At 36.6% G+C, this 20,099-nt stretch overlaps 3 protein-coding genes across 3 annotated transcripts in view; 2 read left to right on the top strand and 1 right to left on the bottom strand.

Annotated features, from left to right (window-relative positions):
- The window catches only part of LOC121413253, a 35,481-nt gene extending 32,562 nt beyond the window's left edge, over window positions 1-2,919 (bottom strand). Inside the window, exon 1 of the mRNA XM_041606013.1 lies at window positions 2,485-2,919. Within this exon, the coding sequence (XP_041461947.1) occupies window positions 2,485-2,646 (162 nt within the window). The 5' untranslated portion in view covers window positions 2,647-2,919. The remainder of the gene's footprint in view (window positions 1-2,484) is intronic.
- Window positions 2,920-10,936: 8,017 nt separating this feature from the next.
- Window positions 10,937-14,640, top strand: LOC121413246 (leucine-rich repeats and immunoglobulin-like domains protein 3). Its single transcript, XM_041606000.1, has 2 exons — window positions 10,937-11,097; window positions 11,487-14,640. Exon 2 carries the CDS (start codon window positions 11,538-11,540, stop codon window positions 13,803-13,805), a length of 2,268 nt encoding a protein of 755 aa, XP_041461934.1. The 5' UTR covers window positions 10,937-11,097; window positions 11,487-11,537; the 3' UTR covers window positions 13,806-14,640.
- Window positions 14,641-17,450: 2,810 nt separating this feature from the next.
- On the top strand, window positions 17,451-19,705 carry LOC121406424 (UDP-GlcNAc:betaGal beta-1,3-N-acetylglucosaminyltransferase 7-like). Its single transcript, XM_041597449.1, has one exon. It carries the CDS (start codon window positions 17,527-17,529, stop codon window positions 19,246-19,248), a length of 1,722 nt encoding a protein of 573 aa, XP_041453383.1. The 5' UTR covers window positions 17,451-17,526; the 3' UTR covers window positions 19,249-19,705.
- The last annotated feature ends 394 nt before the right edge of the window (window positions 19,706-20,099 follow it).

Here is a 20,099-nt window from a genome sequence, read left to right as displayed (position 1 = left end):
CACAAATCATCAATTCAATTCACTGTTTTCACCAGGAACTCTGCACATTCAGTACCAAAATTCATACTTTGAATCTTTACAACACACCACACTGGAAGTCTTCACAACTACAACAAATGTATGGGTTATCAAAACAGAATGAAAGCAGGTCATATACTTTCAATTTGTCACTCTAAATCACATTTTTTGTTTTAACTACACAATGTGTATACACACAATTTTAAAAGTCACCAACAACACACTAGCACGTCACATTTGAATAAGTGGGCCAACATTTCTCACAAAAGTCAATGCCATGAAGGAGATACGTGCATAACCCAAAGGTGTTGGGCATTACAATTTAGTATAGAATTATAAGTCATATCAGATGTATTTTGCCCTCCCAGACTCATTCCCTTCCTCTTTATTTCTGTCTTTCTCTCTCTACAGTGTATCTGTGCCTTCCACTTTCAACTCTCTCCTCTTTCTCCCCCTCTTACTCCCCTGGATTATGAATCTTTTTTTTTCCATATCAGGTTAAAATGTTGTTTGAAAAAAAAACACCAGGATTTTGAAACAATTTTGGAAAACACAGAAAATGAAGCAGTCTACAATTTAAGATTGACTTTAAAAAAAACTGCAAGGCAGTAAAAGCATATCTGTTGCAGTCATATTACAGTCTACATTGTATGCTACAGATAATTACACACAACAAAGTGAATTTCCCACACAAGAACTTTATTTTCAATCATAACAATGCATTACATGTAAATGTATCTGAGACACAAATTCAAAATAAGAAACGGAAGAAACAGAGGACAGGTGTGGATTCGCCAAAAATGAATGAACTAAATGATTTTCAAGTCATTTTTCGATTATCTTGTGAAAATGATGGGGTTTTTAAAAAAAATTTAATACTATAACATTTCAACTATCAAATGCTAGAACATATATTAAGAAAGCCTTTACAGGAAATCTTTGATCTTGAGATTAAAAAGGGGCCTTCAATATTAAACTCCTGATTTTACATAATTTTTGTTATTTGATACCTAAAAATATTAAAACAATGAACACATTTCTTAATAAAAACAAAACAGATAAATCTCGAATTTATAAATGGCTGTGCATCACAATTCACAAAAATAGAGTCATACAATGTCTTAGATTTTACCTGACATCCAGGATCACATTTTTAAAAAATACTTTTTCTTCAAAACTGTCACTTCTGGGTCAGGAATGACCCACAAGATATAATTAAACAGGATTCAATTAACACAAAGTCAAATTTCAAACTTTCAATGATTTCATTATCATAAACTAGATTGTGAAAAAATATGATCATACATGTAAAAAAAAACAGAGCTTCAAACTTTTCTCCACTTCCTATTTCCACAAGATATTTTAAGTCAGGACTCAATTTAACACAAAGCTGACAACTTGATTGCATCAATTTAATTGCATGTCTAAATAGATTTCCTTCAAGGTACCTCTTTTAATGGCTATTTGTACATGTAGTAACATGAAACATTTGAATTCTAAATTTCCTTACAAAGTTTACTTTTCATAGATCAAAACGTTGAATTTTGAAGGAAAGCTTCAGATTGGAATACTCAAGCTGTAATTGTCATATTTCTTTCATTAAAGTAGAACTGAGACCTGAAGTTTCTATATGTACATATAAAAACCTTGCATGGACAATTAAATTTGTGCAAAAAAAGTGAATTGTAAGAAGCTCTGACAAGACTTGTGAGTGACATTTGAGAAAGCTTGCCCAGCGTACATGTACTTGCTGATCTAATTTGATAAATGAACTTCCTGTATCAACATACCGATATGAACTGTGCCACCATTTTCGTCTTCAAAATGTTAGGCTTTGGTGGCTCAATTTGACAACCACACGTTTCTCAAATCAGGGTGTACATTTCTTTCTCAAATTTTTAAACACATTCTCAATATCAAGACATGATTTGTCTTGGTTTATGAGGATATCCTTGTTTTCTGAGACATTCCCAATTTTTGGACAGACACCTTTACTGTAAAGTGGCCATAACATCGCAAGGACAAGGTCACGAAGGTGACGACCTGGTCTGGTCAATTCTCGATGAAATTTCCCTACTTAAATAATAATTCTGGTCACAATTTTTTTTAACAAGGATTAGGCTAGGCCTACGGACATGACAGCACCATAGTTCATTATTTTGCTCGCTAATATTTTATATAAAACCCAATCAAGTCGATGACAATTAAGTGTCATGTGACCATCCCCCCCCCTTTAGGTACACACAGACAAATGGCATGCGCGTTCGTCACAAGCACAAATGAAATGTCACTCACTTGCCTCAGTCAAATATGAACATGTAAAAAATAGTAATGCACAACCACCTTCTCATAAATACCCCAGAATTATCTGTAAATTCTTGTCTAAAAATATTAAAGCTTCCTTAGAAATAAAATTATGTTAGGTTTATCGATTACGAAAGCGGGAAATTCCCAATAGAAATGAACCTTCTGCAGTCGGCTTTCGATGAGTCGCACGACCTCCGACGCATATGGAATGTATTCATCTGCAAGCGTTGTGAGTGCGTTGATGTGAGGCTTGCTGTTGATTTTCAAGTCGGACAATGTGGACCCATATTCCTTGCGAACGAGTTCCAGTTTCTCCTCCATGGCTGAACATCTGAGTCGACGTCCACCAGAGACGATAACTTCGTCGAGAAGAAAGTTAAATCGGTTGTCAGTGGGCTAAATTCCCAAACATTTCGGGATGTTGTCGGGGTTGGACATGGAGGTCCTTTCGATGGGGAGCAGCTTGTGATCTGCCCAAATGAATTTCTTGCATGTGCGCAAGTTGTGCGCATTTAGTGCCTGAATAGGAGTATTTGATTGGCCAATAACGACGATATCAGCGAGCCTAGTCCAATCACATTAGCTGTTTCACCAATCGTTATGCTTTGGTTATTTTACGTGATGACGTAATACGTAATACCAGAAACGAAAAGACTGCACTGCGTTTGTCATTTGGCAATCACTCAAGCATTTTTGTCAGACCTATATCGATGTTACATAATTTTGGAGGAAATAAATAAATAAACCAATTATACTTTACTGTTATAAACAACGACATCTAGCTTAATTTGTGTCTAGGGTGTGTCATGGGCTTAACTATGAAAATGAATAAACATCTAAAAGAGATAAAAATTTATTAAAGGGCAAGTTGATTTGAATAAAAAAAGAGAAAAATCCAACGAGCATAACACTGAAACATTTAATCAAAATCGGATGTGAAATGAGAAAGTTATGACATTTTAAATGTTCTCTTAATTTCACATAGGCCCTAGCAGTTATATATTCACATCCAGATCGGTATAATGAGGAGACTAACACTCGTTTGCATGATTATATGAAATATTCAAATTTTGTCCTCATTGTCAAGTGAAACAACAATTGATTCCTCCCTGAACATGTGGAATTAGCATTGATACTATAGGGTTCAGTCAAGTTTGGTCCTTATTGTCAAATCTGTAAAATCAGAAAAAAATAGTGTATAATTCAAACCCCATAAAATCAGAAGAAATAGTGAGTGAAGGCTGGGCATCATCGACTGTCTTATTTTATGTCTATATTGTTGGGAAAAATAGCGAAAATTTTAAATGTCCTTACCTTCTTATTTCACATCCGATTTTGACTAAATCTCAGCGTAATACTATAGTTTGATTTTTCTATTTATTTAAATAAACATTTTTTTTGGGGGGGGGGGTGGACTTTATATTGCATACTACGTTTCCAATGCGAATTACTTTTTGTTTCAAATTTTCTTTTTGATCATTAGTGGATTATTATGCAAGTGTATATCTTAAAAATACTCCTTTGTTGGGATGCTTACATAGTAATCAACAAAAGATCACAAGAACACCTCAACAAAAGTTCTCTTTTTTTAAATTAAATTGATAAGAAGAGAAAAATCAAACCGTGCATAAAGATGGAGTCATGCAGCTAGATATCCGAAATAAGAAAATTCTGACATTTCAAACTATAATTGCCTATTTTTCACGAAACAATTATATTTATACACAATAAAATATTACGCAAATGGGAGAGTCGATGATGTCGCTCACCATATTTTGTACGGAAATTTCTTTTCTTTTTGTTAAAAATCTGCAGAAATTGAAATGATTCTACATAGTCATATAGAATATGTTTCATTTTTTGTAGATAATCCAAAAAGGATGCAAATAAAAAAATTCGGAATACATACGGAAGGAATCAATTCCTGTAATGAGGAGAACATTAAATGTTTGATATTTCATAAATAAAAATCAAATAATAATGAGTGTGTGCTGTCTCATTTGCATACCGACCCGGACTTTGCCCTCTGAAAGAATGGGAAGCTGATGCTGCTGGGAAATTCTGTTGTAAAAAATACTATAGAAAAACAAACAAACATCATCATCAACATCATCATTATATCACCGTCACCCTCAGCTTTATCATCTTCATACTATAATATTGCATGAATTCATGTTTCGTATTTGAAAATATATGCCCATTCTGCTTTATTAATGTATTAATTAATTCAATTAGTATAATTTTGGGATTGTCAGTTTTTTCAAGCAATCTGCTTATGATGACAATCCTTCTCCTGCAAATTGTGAATATCATATAGTTAATCATTTTTGTCTGGAATTATCTTTTTAGTACTCTTTATTTATGATTCATGCCAAAAAGGTAACATAATTATGTTTATTATGTTATGAAAAATGTATTATACGAATGTTATGGATGCAGAAGAAAACAATAAATCAAATAAAAAACAAACATACCAAAAGTCCCTTTTGAAGACATTCCTTTTCGTAAAATAAGATATACATGTACCCATTAATTGATTATATATTTGCTCCTCTGTGAACAGGCTTTTCTTTCTTCATTTTTTCCAATCTTCTTTCTAAGCGCATAGAGACATGATTTTATCATCGTTATATGCGCTATATAAGCAATGTTTTATTATTATTATTATTACCAACTTGAATTAAAAAATTTCCGGTGCTGATATTCGAGGAAAATCTTTCAAAAATCAACAATAACAATAAAATAAATAACGTTTTATTTATCCAGAGTAGCCATCTCAGTAGAGAAACTGCTCGACCAGCGGCCCTAAATATTAGCCCAGTGCACCCTTCTCCAATATCTAAATGCTGAGCCTAGCAAGAAGGCATCAGAAGGTCTTATTTTTACAAGTCGATGACTCGCCGGGCCTTGAACCCACGACTTCCCGTTTATGAGGTGGGCGCTCTACCACTGAGCCACCATGCCCGAATTAAAATTCTTATTCAAGGCCGATAATATTAATAACCTGAAAAACATGATTTTTTAAATAGGGGAGATTTTCAGAGCACAAATGAAAATGACAATAATAGATCAACCAACTCCGTGCACCATTTAGATCTAGCGCCATCTACAATGTTCCGCCCCAAAATGAGCAGATTTGTAAATCATATAGGCTTTAAAACCACTGTTCTCTCCAACCCCCAATTTTTTCCTTATGTAATTCTTTGTTTTTTTAAATTTCTTACGTATTTCTCGTTTTTTTTCTCCATCTTTTGTATTATATATATACAACCTTCCCCTTTCTACGAACAATGATGTATCATGCGCGTTATTACAATTTAATATGTATTTGTATTATATTGAATTGTTCTGGCGAAGATTTTATGAAATTCTGTAGGACTATTAGATGGAAACTAAAAATAATCAGTTCATACACTGTAAAAACTGTGGTGTTAAAACTGACACCAATTGGTGTTAATAGAGGACCACACCCTGAGGTGTTAAAATTGGGTTAAAATTACACCCTAAAGCTTGAACATAACACCAAAAAGTGTAACAACCAAAGGTGTTGTAATAACACCTATATGTGTAAAACTAACACCACCAATTTAACACCGGTGTAAAATAACTGGTGTGGTCCTCTATTTACACCGGTTAACACCACAGTATTTGCTGTGTATAATCGTCGCATTTTTTGTTCAATGCAGGATTCGTATCTCACTAAATAAGTTATGCGAGCGAGATCTGATTTTTTTTATATGACCAAAAAATGAACATATTTTTTTGTAAGACCTAAACAAACCCCGGATCATCCTGTGCTCTTTTTGTAATCATGATCATTATGCATATCTCACTATAAACAAAATAAAGAAAGCTCGAATTCGGCGCCCCTTTTATAGTTAGGGTCAATTTGACGCCTGGCCAATTAAGCCGTAAATTTAATACGGTGCCCCTATGATAAATTTTGAATTGGTACCTCCAAGTTATAAATTCAAGTTGATATTCAAACCTAAAGCTTGAAATTTTAATAATTGTTAAAATCATAATCAGGATCTGTATTTTCCTGATGCGAGCTCGAAACGCGGGCTGATAGTTTCAAGACCAATGCGCACATTGGCTCCGGGATTGGCTCATAAAAATATACGCAGGGGAAGGCGGGGTAAGTTGAGCATAGGGGCAAGTTGAGCCACCAGCCCCAGGCCAATAATGAATGAGTCAGACATTGTGGTGGTGTCATGTATTGATGACCCATTGCATAACCCTTAACCCCACCACTTTGTTTTCAACTTTGAAACAAACAGTACTTTTTTTAGAGGGAAAAGTATGAATTTCAGCCAAAAAAGTAAAAAAGAGTGTGAAATAGATAAGTGCTTTATACACACACACGTCTTTAAATATAGTAAAGACATGATTAGTCCAGGTATGGATCGTCATTCTTGTCACAGCCTTTTATATGATGGATGCATATTAAATGTGTGGATACAAAATTATCGCACTAAGTTCGGACTGGGGTAAGTTGAGCCAAACAGCATGGGGCAAGTTGAGCCATGGTAATTTTTATGGTAATGTAACTTAAAAAACAAACAAACCATAAAAATCGATTGAAATGCAGGCTGAAAGGAGCAAATTTACATGACTGCTCTTTTCCCTTTAAAGGATGTTAGTATTTATAGAGAATTAGCAAGTGAAAAGACTTTAAACAAAAAATTGACATGCTGGTTCTCCCCCATACATTTTGTACATAGTTTTTGTGGCTCAACTTACCCCAGACGGTGGCACAACTTACCCCATATATGGGGCAAGTTGAGCCATTTGACATCGGTTTTTTCAAAAGCCACGATGACTTTCAGTGTGGGGGTAGAAATTTATATGTAGGTGAAAAACATTTCCCAAGAATCAAATTTAAATGCAAGGTACCTATTTCTACAATAGTACTAGTCATATCAATTCTAACATACAAAATGCAAAAAGTGTCACAACTTACCCCGCCTTCCCCTACATATAAGATTCGGGTCAATGATTCTCCCCTTTGAAGTTCAGCATTAATACGAATCCCCTTTAGAATAATATGCCTCCACCCAACTTAAGATCGGACGGTAGCCCCTTGACTTTAGGGTCAATATAATTGGATTTGATTGAATTAAAGATATCAAAATATACAATCGCAAGCAGTCCAAAGACTGAAATATTTAACTTTTTACAAATATAATCATAACAAATAAAGATCAAGTTGGCAAACTATGGTGCCCCTGAAGTACCAGATCAAACTTGCACGAAGTAGGTCAATTTGGCATCTTCTCAATTTTGGGCCAAATAATGCCCCTCTCCGAAGTTCTTCATCAATAATTCTGCGATCCTGGGTGCCCCCCACTTTTTGAAGCACTGAACAGGGGTCAATTTTTACGCAAGGAAAGTGCCCCCTCACGAGTTTTAGGTGACGTTCCCCTTGCCCCTCACGGTTGTGTTCTGTGCCCTTTTTCACATGAGAAGGACCCATTATAATTATGTGTCATTGGCAATTTTTACCACAAAATTCCCCTAACGGACGAATTCTGTGCCCCTTTCACCTGAGAAGGACCCGCTTTGTGTCTGAGCAAGTGCTGCCTAGCTTGCCTTCTTGTAAGTGCCCTTTCTAGAATCATTGCCACTTTTACCCAAGAAAGTGCCACTCACGAACGTGTTCTGTGCCCCCGTTCACCTAGGGACCCGTATGCCGTAAGTGCCCCTTTAATTTCTTATAAGTACCCCTTTTCGTACCAGTGCCCCTTTTACCTAAGAAAAGTGCCCCTCCGAACGTGTTCTCTGCCCCCTTTCACCTGAGGTTATGTTTTATGTGTTAAGGAGTGCCACATCGGCTTCTCAACTTCATATCAGATAAGTTGTCCTGAAAACCCCCCACTCTTTTCGTGCCCGATGAGCGCCCGGTTTCTTTAGCGCCATTCTGCTTCCAATCTGCAGGTGAATAATGACTGAAAAATTGTATGGCCGTACGCAGCAGGGGGGGGGGCAGTTCCCCCCCCCCGAAATTTTGAAAACTCACATTTTTTAATGCAGATTTTCACAAAATTCACCAAAAGTATGCACAAAATCCATCAATTTCATTTAACAAAATGCAAAAGCACCTCAACAATAAGCTCGGTTTCTTCGCTCCCTCACTTTTAAGTTTTTTTTTGAAAAAGTTTACGCGTGCTGCCCTCAGCATAATATTTCTTCCTACGGCCATGTATAAGATAGTGCTCTTTTCGAAAGAAAAAAAATATGCGCTTTTCCCCGTGCCCCCCCAACTTTCAACTTCTCTCCACCGGCTCTGTCCTTTGGATAATATCGAATTTTACGAACAATCTGCCCCCCCCCCCTATTTCAAGATCATTGAATTGGCACCATCTGACTTAGGATCGAGCTCGTAGTCAATTTTGATGCACATGGCGCCCTTCAATTAAGTTTAAGATCAAATAGGCGCCCCTTCATTTTAAGTCCATTTTGCTTCCACCCTTTATCAACTTTTCACCCCCTCAATCTCATGCCGCTATTTTGTCTCATTTTCCTTAAAATTTTCTCACTCCCCTCTCCCTCTGATCATAGCCTACTTCCCTCTTTCTCTTATTTTATTCACTTAAACTTCTCCTTTTTCCTTTCTTCCTCCCTCTCTTCTCCCTTTCTTTTCCTTTTCTTTGATCTACCTTTGTTTCTCTTCTGCCCTTTCTTCGCCACCTTCTCCTTTCGTCTCTCTCCTCTCTACAGTTTTGGCGCCTTCCTTTAACCTAATCTCGGCACGGTCCCGACCACCATGGCCCTGGGAAGCGGGGTGTTAAAAAGTGAGTGAACTGTGTGTGGTCTCTCATTGACTGTGTGTTATGAAAACATAGTCTTAAAATATACATTTTCACTTATACTACAGAGAATAAATTGTATTTGTATAGAGAAACCAAGACAAATTTTGTAAAGGAAAAGTAATTGTTTTGCTACTTGGTAACATAATTATTGTGGTATAAATGTATTGAGTAGTTGATTAGCATGTTATCATTCGAATGGGTCTATAGTACTAGACTACACTAGCATTATGGGTCAGGAAACTGGCCAGGTATGAGTAGTTGAGGACTCGAGATGGCGTCATTGGTTCGTATCTGCTTTAAAAGGATGGGCCGGGCTGAAAGTATGTATAACTAAATTAATAAGAGTAGCTAGAATTCACCGAGCAAAATGGCGAAAATTTCATCAAAATCAGATGGCAAATAACAAAGTTATTGAATTTCAAAGTTTAGTAATATTTTGTGAAAACAATCATCATCATGAATATTCATAAGGTGGGGTGATGATGTCACATATCCACACGCTCTTTTGTATTTTATATGAAATTAGGTTTATTCATTTTTTTTCCTCCAAGAACTAGAAAAAATGGATTGACAACTGATTTAGTGCATTAGATATTTATTGCAACTTATTTCATTATAAGGGAGACATATTATTCACACAAGTATGAAATATGACTTTATCGTTAAAAAATCGTTCCTAGGGCCCTGGCGACCCCCCTCCCCTTGATAGGAGCATGAAAATAAATACATATCACTGAAGGTTAATGAAAATCCCAACAATAATATTTTTCAAGGTTACTGTTGTTTTTTTTAGGTTTCAAATTTGTACTTGCCCGGGGGTAGTTGTCCGGGGGTAATTGTCCGGGGGGTAGTTGTCCTGATCCCAGTCGAAATATCTTCCCTATGATCGACCATATATTTTTTTTTACCTAGATTGGGAATAGTGAATTCATACAAGTAAAACACACGAACAAAAAAAAAGCGTATCCTTGTGGTCAGAAAATCTGTCACATGCATTTTTTCTTCTTTTTATCTATTCAATTAATAATTATTAATTATATTATACATTAATTATTGTAGGGCGTCCAATTTTTAGAACGAGTCAAAGGGAAATTGAAGTTGTTTTGAAATCTTCTGGTGTGTGACTGAGATTGATATAATAATGATTTAGCAAGCCGTCTATTTCAGCTTTTTCAGCGCACGCTCGATTTTATTCATCTTGTCCATGTGCCGTTCCCTTCGAGTTTCTTAATTTTTATTTGATATTTTGATCACTAATATCATTGAACCTTTTTTCTAAAACTAATTTTATCATGACATTTTGATAAAGGAAATAGATAGTTGGGGTTCAAGCAACATATGTCTTCTTGTAAGTGTATTCGAGTTGCAAAAAAAAGAATAATTAGAATTATAACAAACTCGTATTTTCGTAGTCACTTTTCGAAGCCTCTTTTTGAAAAACTTCTCAATGTGTGCACAAATACAATTACCGGTATTTTCATGAACTGAAGTGAATTTAATTTTAAAAGTAGATATAAAGGTAAAAGTAAACATCCATGTCTTTCTCACAAAAAATATATTCAATTACCTGAAGAGATTCAAGGCTTTATGATAGGTTGACTCGGTTGAATACAACACATTTATCAAAAAAAAAACATAGAAAAGAAATCAGAAAAAACAGATCTCCAATTATTCAAGTCTTGCATAAACATGAGGCAAAGTGATCTTGGGATTCGTCGAACGGAAAAATATCATAATCCCCTACTGTCGGGAAGTATTCTGAACGGTTTCTTCTTTCTGCACACATCTTCCATATGGAATAAAATGAAATAGGATAAGCTCGTTCTGCAGTTCCTTACCACAAGCATCTTTTCCATTTTTATGTTCATCTACTCGAGGGGCATATGGGTCGGCTAACCTGCGAGGCTGGTGAAATACTTTGACTGTTTTGGAGCACTATTACGTTTCAAAAACAAATAAGGTAAGGCCGATAATTTCTTTTATTTTCACTCCTGAAACAATCTAATCGAATCTGAATAGATGATATCATAGTAGTAATAATCAGAATAATAATACATTTCATCTGTAAAGCGCCTTTGTCATGAGATACAATTAAAGCATATACTGAACAAAATTAAGAAAACAGGGATACACAAATAGGGGTATAAAACAACACACGAAATTATGAACCTCATATGCAGAAGGACTCACTTTTCCCTCTTTTACCCATCTCGTTGCATTCAATTTTTGACATAAAACAATAATTTCATTTTCACGAAGTAAATACGCTTGTTTCTATCAAGTTGAATCGTTTGGTCATTCTCATTTTTAGGTATAATTATGGATATGATTATTTTCTTTTTTACCCAGGTAAGAATCTTCTCGCTATTCCTTGAAATCCAACTTCTGTACCAACTGACGATGGCTTCGGGCAGCAGGAGGCAAGCGATTCTTCTCCTAGAATTGATGCTTCTCTTTGGCATGTTTGGCATCTTCTGTTCGGAACAAGGTGGTATTTCCACCGGTGTATTTCCCTGGTGTCCGCCGAATGAGTACGTTTGCACATGCAGTCTCAGGGGAAATTCCACGACTGATGACGGAGAATCTGGAAACGACACCATAATGATGATATCTTGTGAGAGTACCAACATACACGGCATCATAGATAACGTCAAGAACCATCTGGCTTCTAACTTGGAGATTCATGTGGGGCAAGGATCTGGAGACCAAATCCTGCACAGTTTGGCTTTCTCCAACTTCTCCATGCTGCGGTACCTCGACCTGTCAAGTAATTCTATAACGGAGCTTGAACCAGGTGCTTTTCATGACGCCATCGGACTTACACGACTTAACCTTAGCCACAATCTCCTGAATGGTTTGACCTACGATACGTTCAGTGGAGTTCTGTTGATCTCGAATTCTTCGATCCAGTATGGACTACCTAATCTCAAAGAACTTATACTTGCCAACAATGACATTTCTGTTATTCAAGAAGGGGCATTTGATGGCTTAATGGCTCTACGCTTCCTTGATCTATCTGAGAATCGCATCTCAGAGATAGGCAATTTTACATTTACTGGTTTACAGGGCCTAACTGTCCTGAATCTTGCTGGAAACATTATCCAACACCTACATTCTGGTATGTGGGGATCACTATCCGAAGTGCAGGAAATTAGTCTATCTGACAATCAGATTGGCGAAATTGCACTGGACTCGTTCAAAAACCTGCAGAGCCTTCACACTTTGCGACTGGACAAGAACCGCATTGAAGGTGTTCTTGCCCCTGGCCTCGAATTCCCTTCCTTGAAAAAACTTAACATGTCGCACAACTATATCTCTCATGTGCATTTCCAGTTTTTTCATGATAATTCACGAAATATGCTGTGGATTGATCTTGATAACAACCTCATCACTAGCATTGACTACGGGAGTTTCGAAAGTGATACCCTTCAGGAGCTGTACTTGAACAATAACCATCTCGGCAACATAGGGGTTGCGTTTTTGTGGGGCATGTCAAACTTGGTACACCTCGAAATGAAAAACAATCACATTGAGCACATCGCCCAGTTTATGTTGGGTGACCTTACAAATCTTATGGTTCTGAATCTTGACAACAATGACATTTCCTATTTTGCGGTAGACGTCTTTGACATTGAGTACGACCCACGGCAACGTCTTCAGCCACAGAAACCTTCTAACATAAGGAAAATGTACATCAGCAACAACCGCCTATCATACCCTTCAACTCTTGTCATCGGACAGATGCCTCGTATGGATGTTTACTCTGCAAGTGGAAACACGATTTCCTACCTTCGCTCACAAGATCTACCAGACCACGGAACCTTAGCTGAAATTGATCTGTCATTGAATGGTATGTATGCCATCTCTGCTGATTCGTTTTCAAACCTTCCAGCTCTCAATAGAGTCGATCTGAGAGGCAACCTACTGCAAAGCTTGTCTCGTGATGTCTTTGAAATCTTACCTCCATTTCTGTTTTTGGGAGGAAATCCCCTGATGTGCGACTGCAACTTATCTTGGCTTAAAGAATCTGCCATTGACAGTGCAGATGACGCAATGTGTGCTGCCCCAAAGGCTCTTGAATCAATGGCTCTTTCCTCTCTGGATGAGTCAGATTTCCATTGCTCGATCGAAGTCAACATGAACTCGTCAAACGCATTTTCAGGTGTTCATGGGCAAGATGTCCTCCTAGAATGTCCCGTCATGTCTGAAAATGAGGCCAACATCCAATGGTTAATCGCCGCCTACAACCATACCTCGAAGACAATGGTCCTGGAAGACGTCACCCAAACAGACAGCGGATCTCTTGGCATCACTAAGTTTCCCAACGGTTCACTCTACCTTCACACTATATTGCACGAACAAAACACCAACTACACCTGTCGTGCAACAAACAACGTTGATCAAAGAGACTTCCTCATCTTGTTGCGAGTTGAAGGCTCAAATGGAACAGATCTCCGGGGTGGGAAGGACGGTTATGGCGAGGGTTACATTTGGCAGACCGGAATCATGACATATATCTTAGGAGGGGGAGCTGGGGCACTTTTTCTCATCGCCCTCACCAGCATCGTCTTGGCATTCTTTCTGTCGAACAAACGACTTCAGAAAATGGCATCTGTAGATTCACCTGTAAAGGAGCTTTCGGTGAACAAGCAGTACGAAGATGATTAGCCATGTTAGCTAAACAGGCTAATAACAAATCATTTAATTGAAAGTTGATCAATTATTTTTAAGATAATAGTCCATCCTGCAAACAGACCCTTAGTTAATTAATCATCATTCCAAAACACATTGCGTACCCCATCCATACAAATGTCATCCAAATTAAATCATAATTGTATTCATATCTAATTATCACCTACATGATCAGTGTTATTTTTACTTACTATGTCGCAATCAGTATTACTTCGATTAATATCCCTAAATTGATATCATTTCTGTTTTTAATATCATTCATATTGCTGTAGTGTTTATTTACATGTATGTATACTTTATATTCCTATGTATGTACTGCCAGTGGATCGAGGGCAAATTTATGTGTTTTGAATACGGATCAATGAAATCTGAATCCTAATTACAATTATCATCTTCATCATTATCTTCTCACTGTTATCAATATAATTATCATCATCATTATCATCTCTGTAAATTTCAACAGTATTACAATCTTTAAAATGTAATTTCCCCCCAAATTACAAGTATGTTGGTATTCACCTCTCATTGCCCTGATGTTAATGTAAAGCTGTTTCAATTGATACGATAACTTTTATTTCATTCATTTATTTCATGTCTACGATATCATGTATAAAGCAGCTTATCTGCCATTTTTGTTTGTGGATACGGATGCGTGTGAGGGTGTGCGTGTTTGTGTGTGAATTTAGAGTTTAACTAATTGTTTTCACACACGATCAAATTTTAGTCCCAAAGAACTTTTAAATCAAATGTATTTAAGCCTTCAAAGTGTTTTAAAGAAAATAATTATGATTAACAGCAATGTATTTTAACTAATTATTTATCTTTTTTTTCAAACGACCACCCTTTTTGTTTAAAAATAGTTTCAACCATTTTTCAAAATAAATGTCGCGGTAAATTTTGCATTGTCTGTTTTTGGGGATTTATTGCTTCTCATTAATTTTTATAGCAGCATGACACTCCCTCAAAAGCCTTCAATTATCTCTCAGATACTTACATGACCACACCCCTTTTCTGCATTGTCTATCATCTTTACTGCTCCCCATTTTTTTCTCCCAATGCCATGCAATGCCATATTGTTTTCTTTTTTAAACCCCAATTTAGTAACTCGGCCCCGTTCTGCTTTGCACCATTATATTCATATATATTGTCCACATATTATAGACGTTCATCTGTGATTGTGTGTTTTAACTAAACATGTTAGCTTGTGATATTGTGAAGATATTATAGAGATTTTGGAATGAAATATGTATCTATTCGCCACTTTTGTATGACAGATCGCTTTGCTCTGACACGTATGCGGAATTTCGCAAAGAAAAAAGGTATAAAACTGTATACAATCCCATACACAGAATTTAAATTTAAGACTCGACAATAATACCAAAATAAATAGTGGTTGTGATTAAATGGAGTCTGAGATGAGTCAACAAATAAGAATTCGCTAATCACCATTCATTCATGAGATGATCATTGTCGATACAGTGCATAATTATGTATACAAATCCTGAAAACATAAATTATTGATAAATGAAAATAATCCAAACAATTGGAAAGTTAAGAAGTAATAGCAGAAGTAGGAGAAAGAGGTGGAGGAAAAGAATAAACACAAATGTAAATAATCCTAGAAAATATAATGCTTATCATTGCTTTATAATATTGTGCTTTTTTAGCAGTATAATGTCAATCACTGTTGTTCTTTCAACTAATTATTCACTTGTGCTATATATCACTCGGGGTGTACCAATAAAAAGGAAATGCGATTTGCATGGTTGGTTGTGATATCACTGCCACTTAACATTTTTGTAAAACTTACGTGTATATTACATGAAAGAGGGCTCTTCAGTATTCATAGATATAAGTTCGAGGATCATGCGCTACTGACATTTTTTTTTCTAAAAAAGGGAATATCGTTTAACTTCCACCGTATATTAAATAAGCGAATAGTAAATGCGGGCAATTTTTTTACTTATATTATTTATCAACAATACTTTAAGAAGTTATTCTTATACGAATTGGAATTTCATTTTTCAACATGTTCGAACCACAAAAGATTTGAATAAAAAGAAAAAGAAGATTATGAAACAAGAACAAGTGAGGGTTTTTTCACGCTATTATTGCTATAATTGGTCATTGTATTTGATGTGCTTTAGCATGCAGGTAAACCAATCGGAAAGACTGATACAGATGTAAAGACAGTATTTTTTTTCTGCTGAATTTGATTCTCTTTCAAGAGAGACAATGGAATTTCGGTCCCTAATTCCTCTATTCTTTTCCTCTCAGTATACTGCATTATTCATTACATCCATTATTATTTTTTTACTTCCACTATTCTCGAAATATTCTTTTTGAACATTCTATTTAAAAACTTTTTTATCACAGTGAGGATAAGGTGAAATTGATAAAGATTTCGAGGTTTATTACATTTTTTATAGTACATTTTCTTTATTTTTTTTGTGATGACGTGCTTTTACATTCATGAATAATGAATTATACAGAAAGGGGTTTGCACTGATTATACTTTTCGAAAATGAAGGGAGTGTGTATTATTGCGAACACGTCAGAGTTGCTTATTCCCCGGCTTATTCCGAAGGACAGACATTTCGAAAAAGATATTTTACAAAAGAAATACTAGAAGACGATTTCACACATTTCATCAAAAATTATTGTCTAATTACGATAATTCTCAAGAAAAAAAACAACAATGGGAAGAACATAGTGGAGATCGATTTAAATAAAGAATGTTTGTGCGCTATTTCAAACTGTCAACGTTTGGTTTATTTTCGTGTATTGATGAACATATTAAACCAATGAGAGAAGGAGATTTCAGAGAGAGTCGGGGAGGAGGTGGAATTCTTTTGGTGTGCCTACATACCCATTCCATATTTCAAATCAAGATTTCCATTCACTAATAGATAATCCACTCTTAATGTTAAGAATTTGAAATAAATCCAGATCGTCCGTGTGGATTTAAATATAAAGCTAAAAAAAATCATTAATTATATTCCAGGAAGCACTAGGAATTTAGACTCACTACAGTTTTGCTCATTCACATAGTATGAACAAATTGGCAAAATGGGAATATAACCAGTATACCAAGATAGACATTCAGAACAAGACCACATAGGACTGCAAACCGTCTGATATTGGTGTATACAATAGTAGTCGGATAAACAATTACTGCATTCCAATATGCAGTGATATGATGCAATATCAAATGCCCTGTGTCCTATCCCCTCAGATATTCTTTTTTTTTTTTTTGGGGGGGGGGTCTCATTACACCACTGCATAAATCTACCCTAGTAAAATTCTGGCATGAAGTCCAATTTACATTAAATATATTATTCATTGATTTGTTGGTTTTGAGAAATACACTTCGAGAGTTCCTATGTAAACTATGGGTAGAGAGCCACATGGGGAATGGCGGAAAATGCAGTATTTACCTTGGCTAAACATTCCTGTCAGAGGTTCAATAAAAAAAACGAAATCTAGAGAAATCCATTTGGCTGAGCGCAAACCTCTGCAAATAATTCACCTCGAAACTGCCATTATCATTTCACTTATTATTGCTTATTTTCTACAATCACTCGTAGATGTCAACCTTGGTTGATCCAGAACTGTTGTGTGGTGTTTGTAATGAAGATTTGTTTGAACGAAGCAGATGCTTCCTATATTCCTGACATGATCGAAATTTGTTCTCGGCATGAATATGGGATTGAGTAGACATTTCAGAATCGGAAAGAACTACGTGTCGAACATAAGACGGAAAAGGGGAAAGAAATGTTTGATAATTCTTCCCCTGTGTTTCTACTTTACAGTCTATGTCTTTAATAACATTTTACAGAACGTTCAGCGTGAACACAGAATATCCTCTCATCTGCCCGATTCGGTTGGTGGAAAACAAATGTCTGCCGTCGGAGATGCTAAGAAAACTACATGGGAAGAAATTAGACGGAGGATTGTCGCCCACAAAATGACAAGTAAATCCACGAGGTTTGCTTATAGAATATTGGATTTAATACCGTGGGGTAAATGGCGCCAAAAGGATGAGCACAGGCAAAAATTGAAATTTCAGTCAATTACCGATATCGATACCCAAAACGTTGGTTTAAAGCATGATGTTGAGCATAAACGCGATAATGAACACCGAGAAACTGAAACACCCAACACTATTGCTGAACATGTAGAAGCAGACTCGATGAAAGAAAGCCAAGAAATAAGAATGAGAAATCTAGGGCACATGGCAAATGTAAAGTCAGAAGACACACAAAGATCTCTTCCGAAGTATTTGGAGCCAGTCAATGGCTCTAAAGAAGTTGGCAACGCGCAAGTAAAGAGTGACAGAGAGGAGAATCCAAACACAAATAAAGAAGGATCAGACGAAGTACAAGAAACTGTAAAAGAGGGTTCTCATAACGAAGTTTTACAAGACCAAGAGTCAACGAAACCTCTGATTGAGCAGATAGGCTGGAAGCGTTTCATAGATCATCATCATTACCAGTACTTAATAAACCCATTACGGGCTTGCTCATCATGGAATCGTGGACCAAACCTAACGCTCTTGGTCCTTGTCCCTTCTGCTCCGATGAACTTTGTTCGACGTGGTACCATTCGTCGGACTTGGATGAAGAACGCTTCCTCTAGGAACCTCTCCACAATAACCCTGTTCCTAATTGGTGCAACAAACGACAAAGGCATGCAGCTGTTTATCACACAGGAAGCCGAACGGTGGCATGACATTATCCAGGAAGATTTCGTAGACTCCTACCTTAATCTCACTCTCAAGACAGTCATGGCTTTGAAGTGGGCTTTGAACCATTGTCCAAATGCTGCCTTTGTCATGAAATCAGATGACGACGTCATGCTCAACATTGCCAATCTAACCGCGGATTTGGGCAATGCCCCTTTAGCTGCAAGGAGGAAATTCGTTACCGGGCGCAGGGTTGACGACATGGGACCGGTTCGGGATAATACGTCCAAGTGGTACACTCCCGAATGGATGTATCCTGCCGATAAATACCCGACGTACCCAGAAGGACATGCTTACATCATGTCTTCGGACGCAGTTGAGGCACTGTACCGCGTTTCGACAACAGTGCCGATCTTCCCGTGGGAAGATGTCTTCATTGGGATGTGCATGCAGGAGATTGGTCTAAAGGTACACCATCTTGATGCAGTAGATTTGAACATGTGCTTGCACAGTTCCTGGAGTTATGAGGATGCTTTCCTAAAGACCTCCGACACCTTGCTTGCACTTCAGCACGGTTATATGACTTATGACTTAACTCCTGAACAAATGGATACAACATGGTCAATCTTGAACTCTAGGAAATGGCCCTACACAGAAAAGGGGTTCTGCTCAGACCTCCGTATTCTTGAGTGGCCTCGTTTGCCCAACATTTGGAAACTCCTGGAAAACTCATGAGAACTTACTCAGGACTCCTTAGTCAAGAGTATAAGTTTCAGACGATATCAGGATGGCATTGCCCTTGTAACATACGTAGACTGATGATTGTTGCCAACTTGCGGCAGTGTTAGTCATATCATTTGATACTGAACTTGAACATTTTGTTGAAACATTTCAACTTTATCATTGTTCATGAAACAAAATGCAAAATTGATATTACGAAACACGTCGTACGTCACTCTATAATTGCAAAACATTATACACAATGTATTGTATTACTATTTTGTTTAGAAAAAATTATTAGAAGTGATGATAGATATGAAACGAAGCTGCCTATTAGGGGTGGATGAGGGAAACTACACACCCTCCCCGAAATGTGAAAAAGTAATCTTTGTATTACAAATTTAATGGTAACACTATGATGTTATTGTGGGCATTGTGAACACAGTGTAAGATAGATCATTCCCTTTATGTGAAAAATAAAAGTATCGTTTTCTACTGTGTACCGTAAGGGCACTAGTATTCAACCCGGCATAATTTAAAGATTTTGACATATTTCCAAAAATATTTAGAAATATGGAAACTATCTTAATTTCATACCTTTGTTATTTCCAGGGTAATCTGTTGTCGGTATTTTCTTTATCAATCTGTCGACTGTATGCGCGTAGGATCGAATTATGCGCCGATGGCCTTTTGCACTGAATTGCACTAGTATTCAACCTAGTGAGGATAGATAGCAAATCTCAAAAGGGTTTATATTGGTAAATTAGATCTAGATCTATGTAAGTCTCTGGCTTTGATTAATTCCCTGTTTGGTCTCATCTCAAATGGTCTAGTCCATAGTCGGATGGGACAAGGGCAGATTGAGA

This window comes from Lytechinus variegatus, chromosome 1, assembly GCF_018143015.1.
Source record: "Lytechinus variegatus isolate NC3 chromosome 1, Lvar_3.0, whole genome shotgun sequence".
NCBI lineage: Eukaryota > Metazoa > Echinodermata > Echinoidea > Temnopleuroida > Toxopneustidae > Lytechinus > Lytechinus variegatus.
This window is presented reverse-complemented; position numbering and strand designations above follow the sequence as displayed.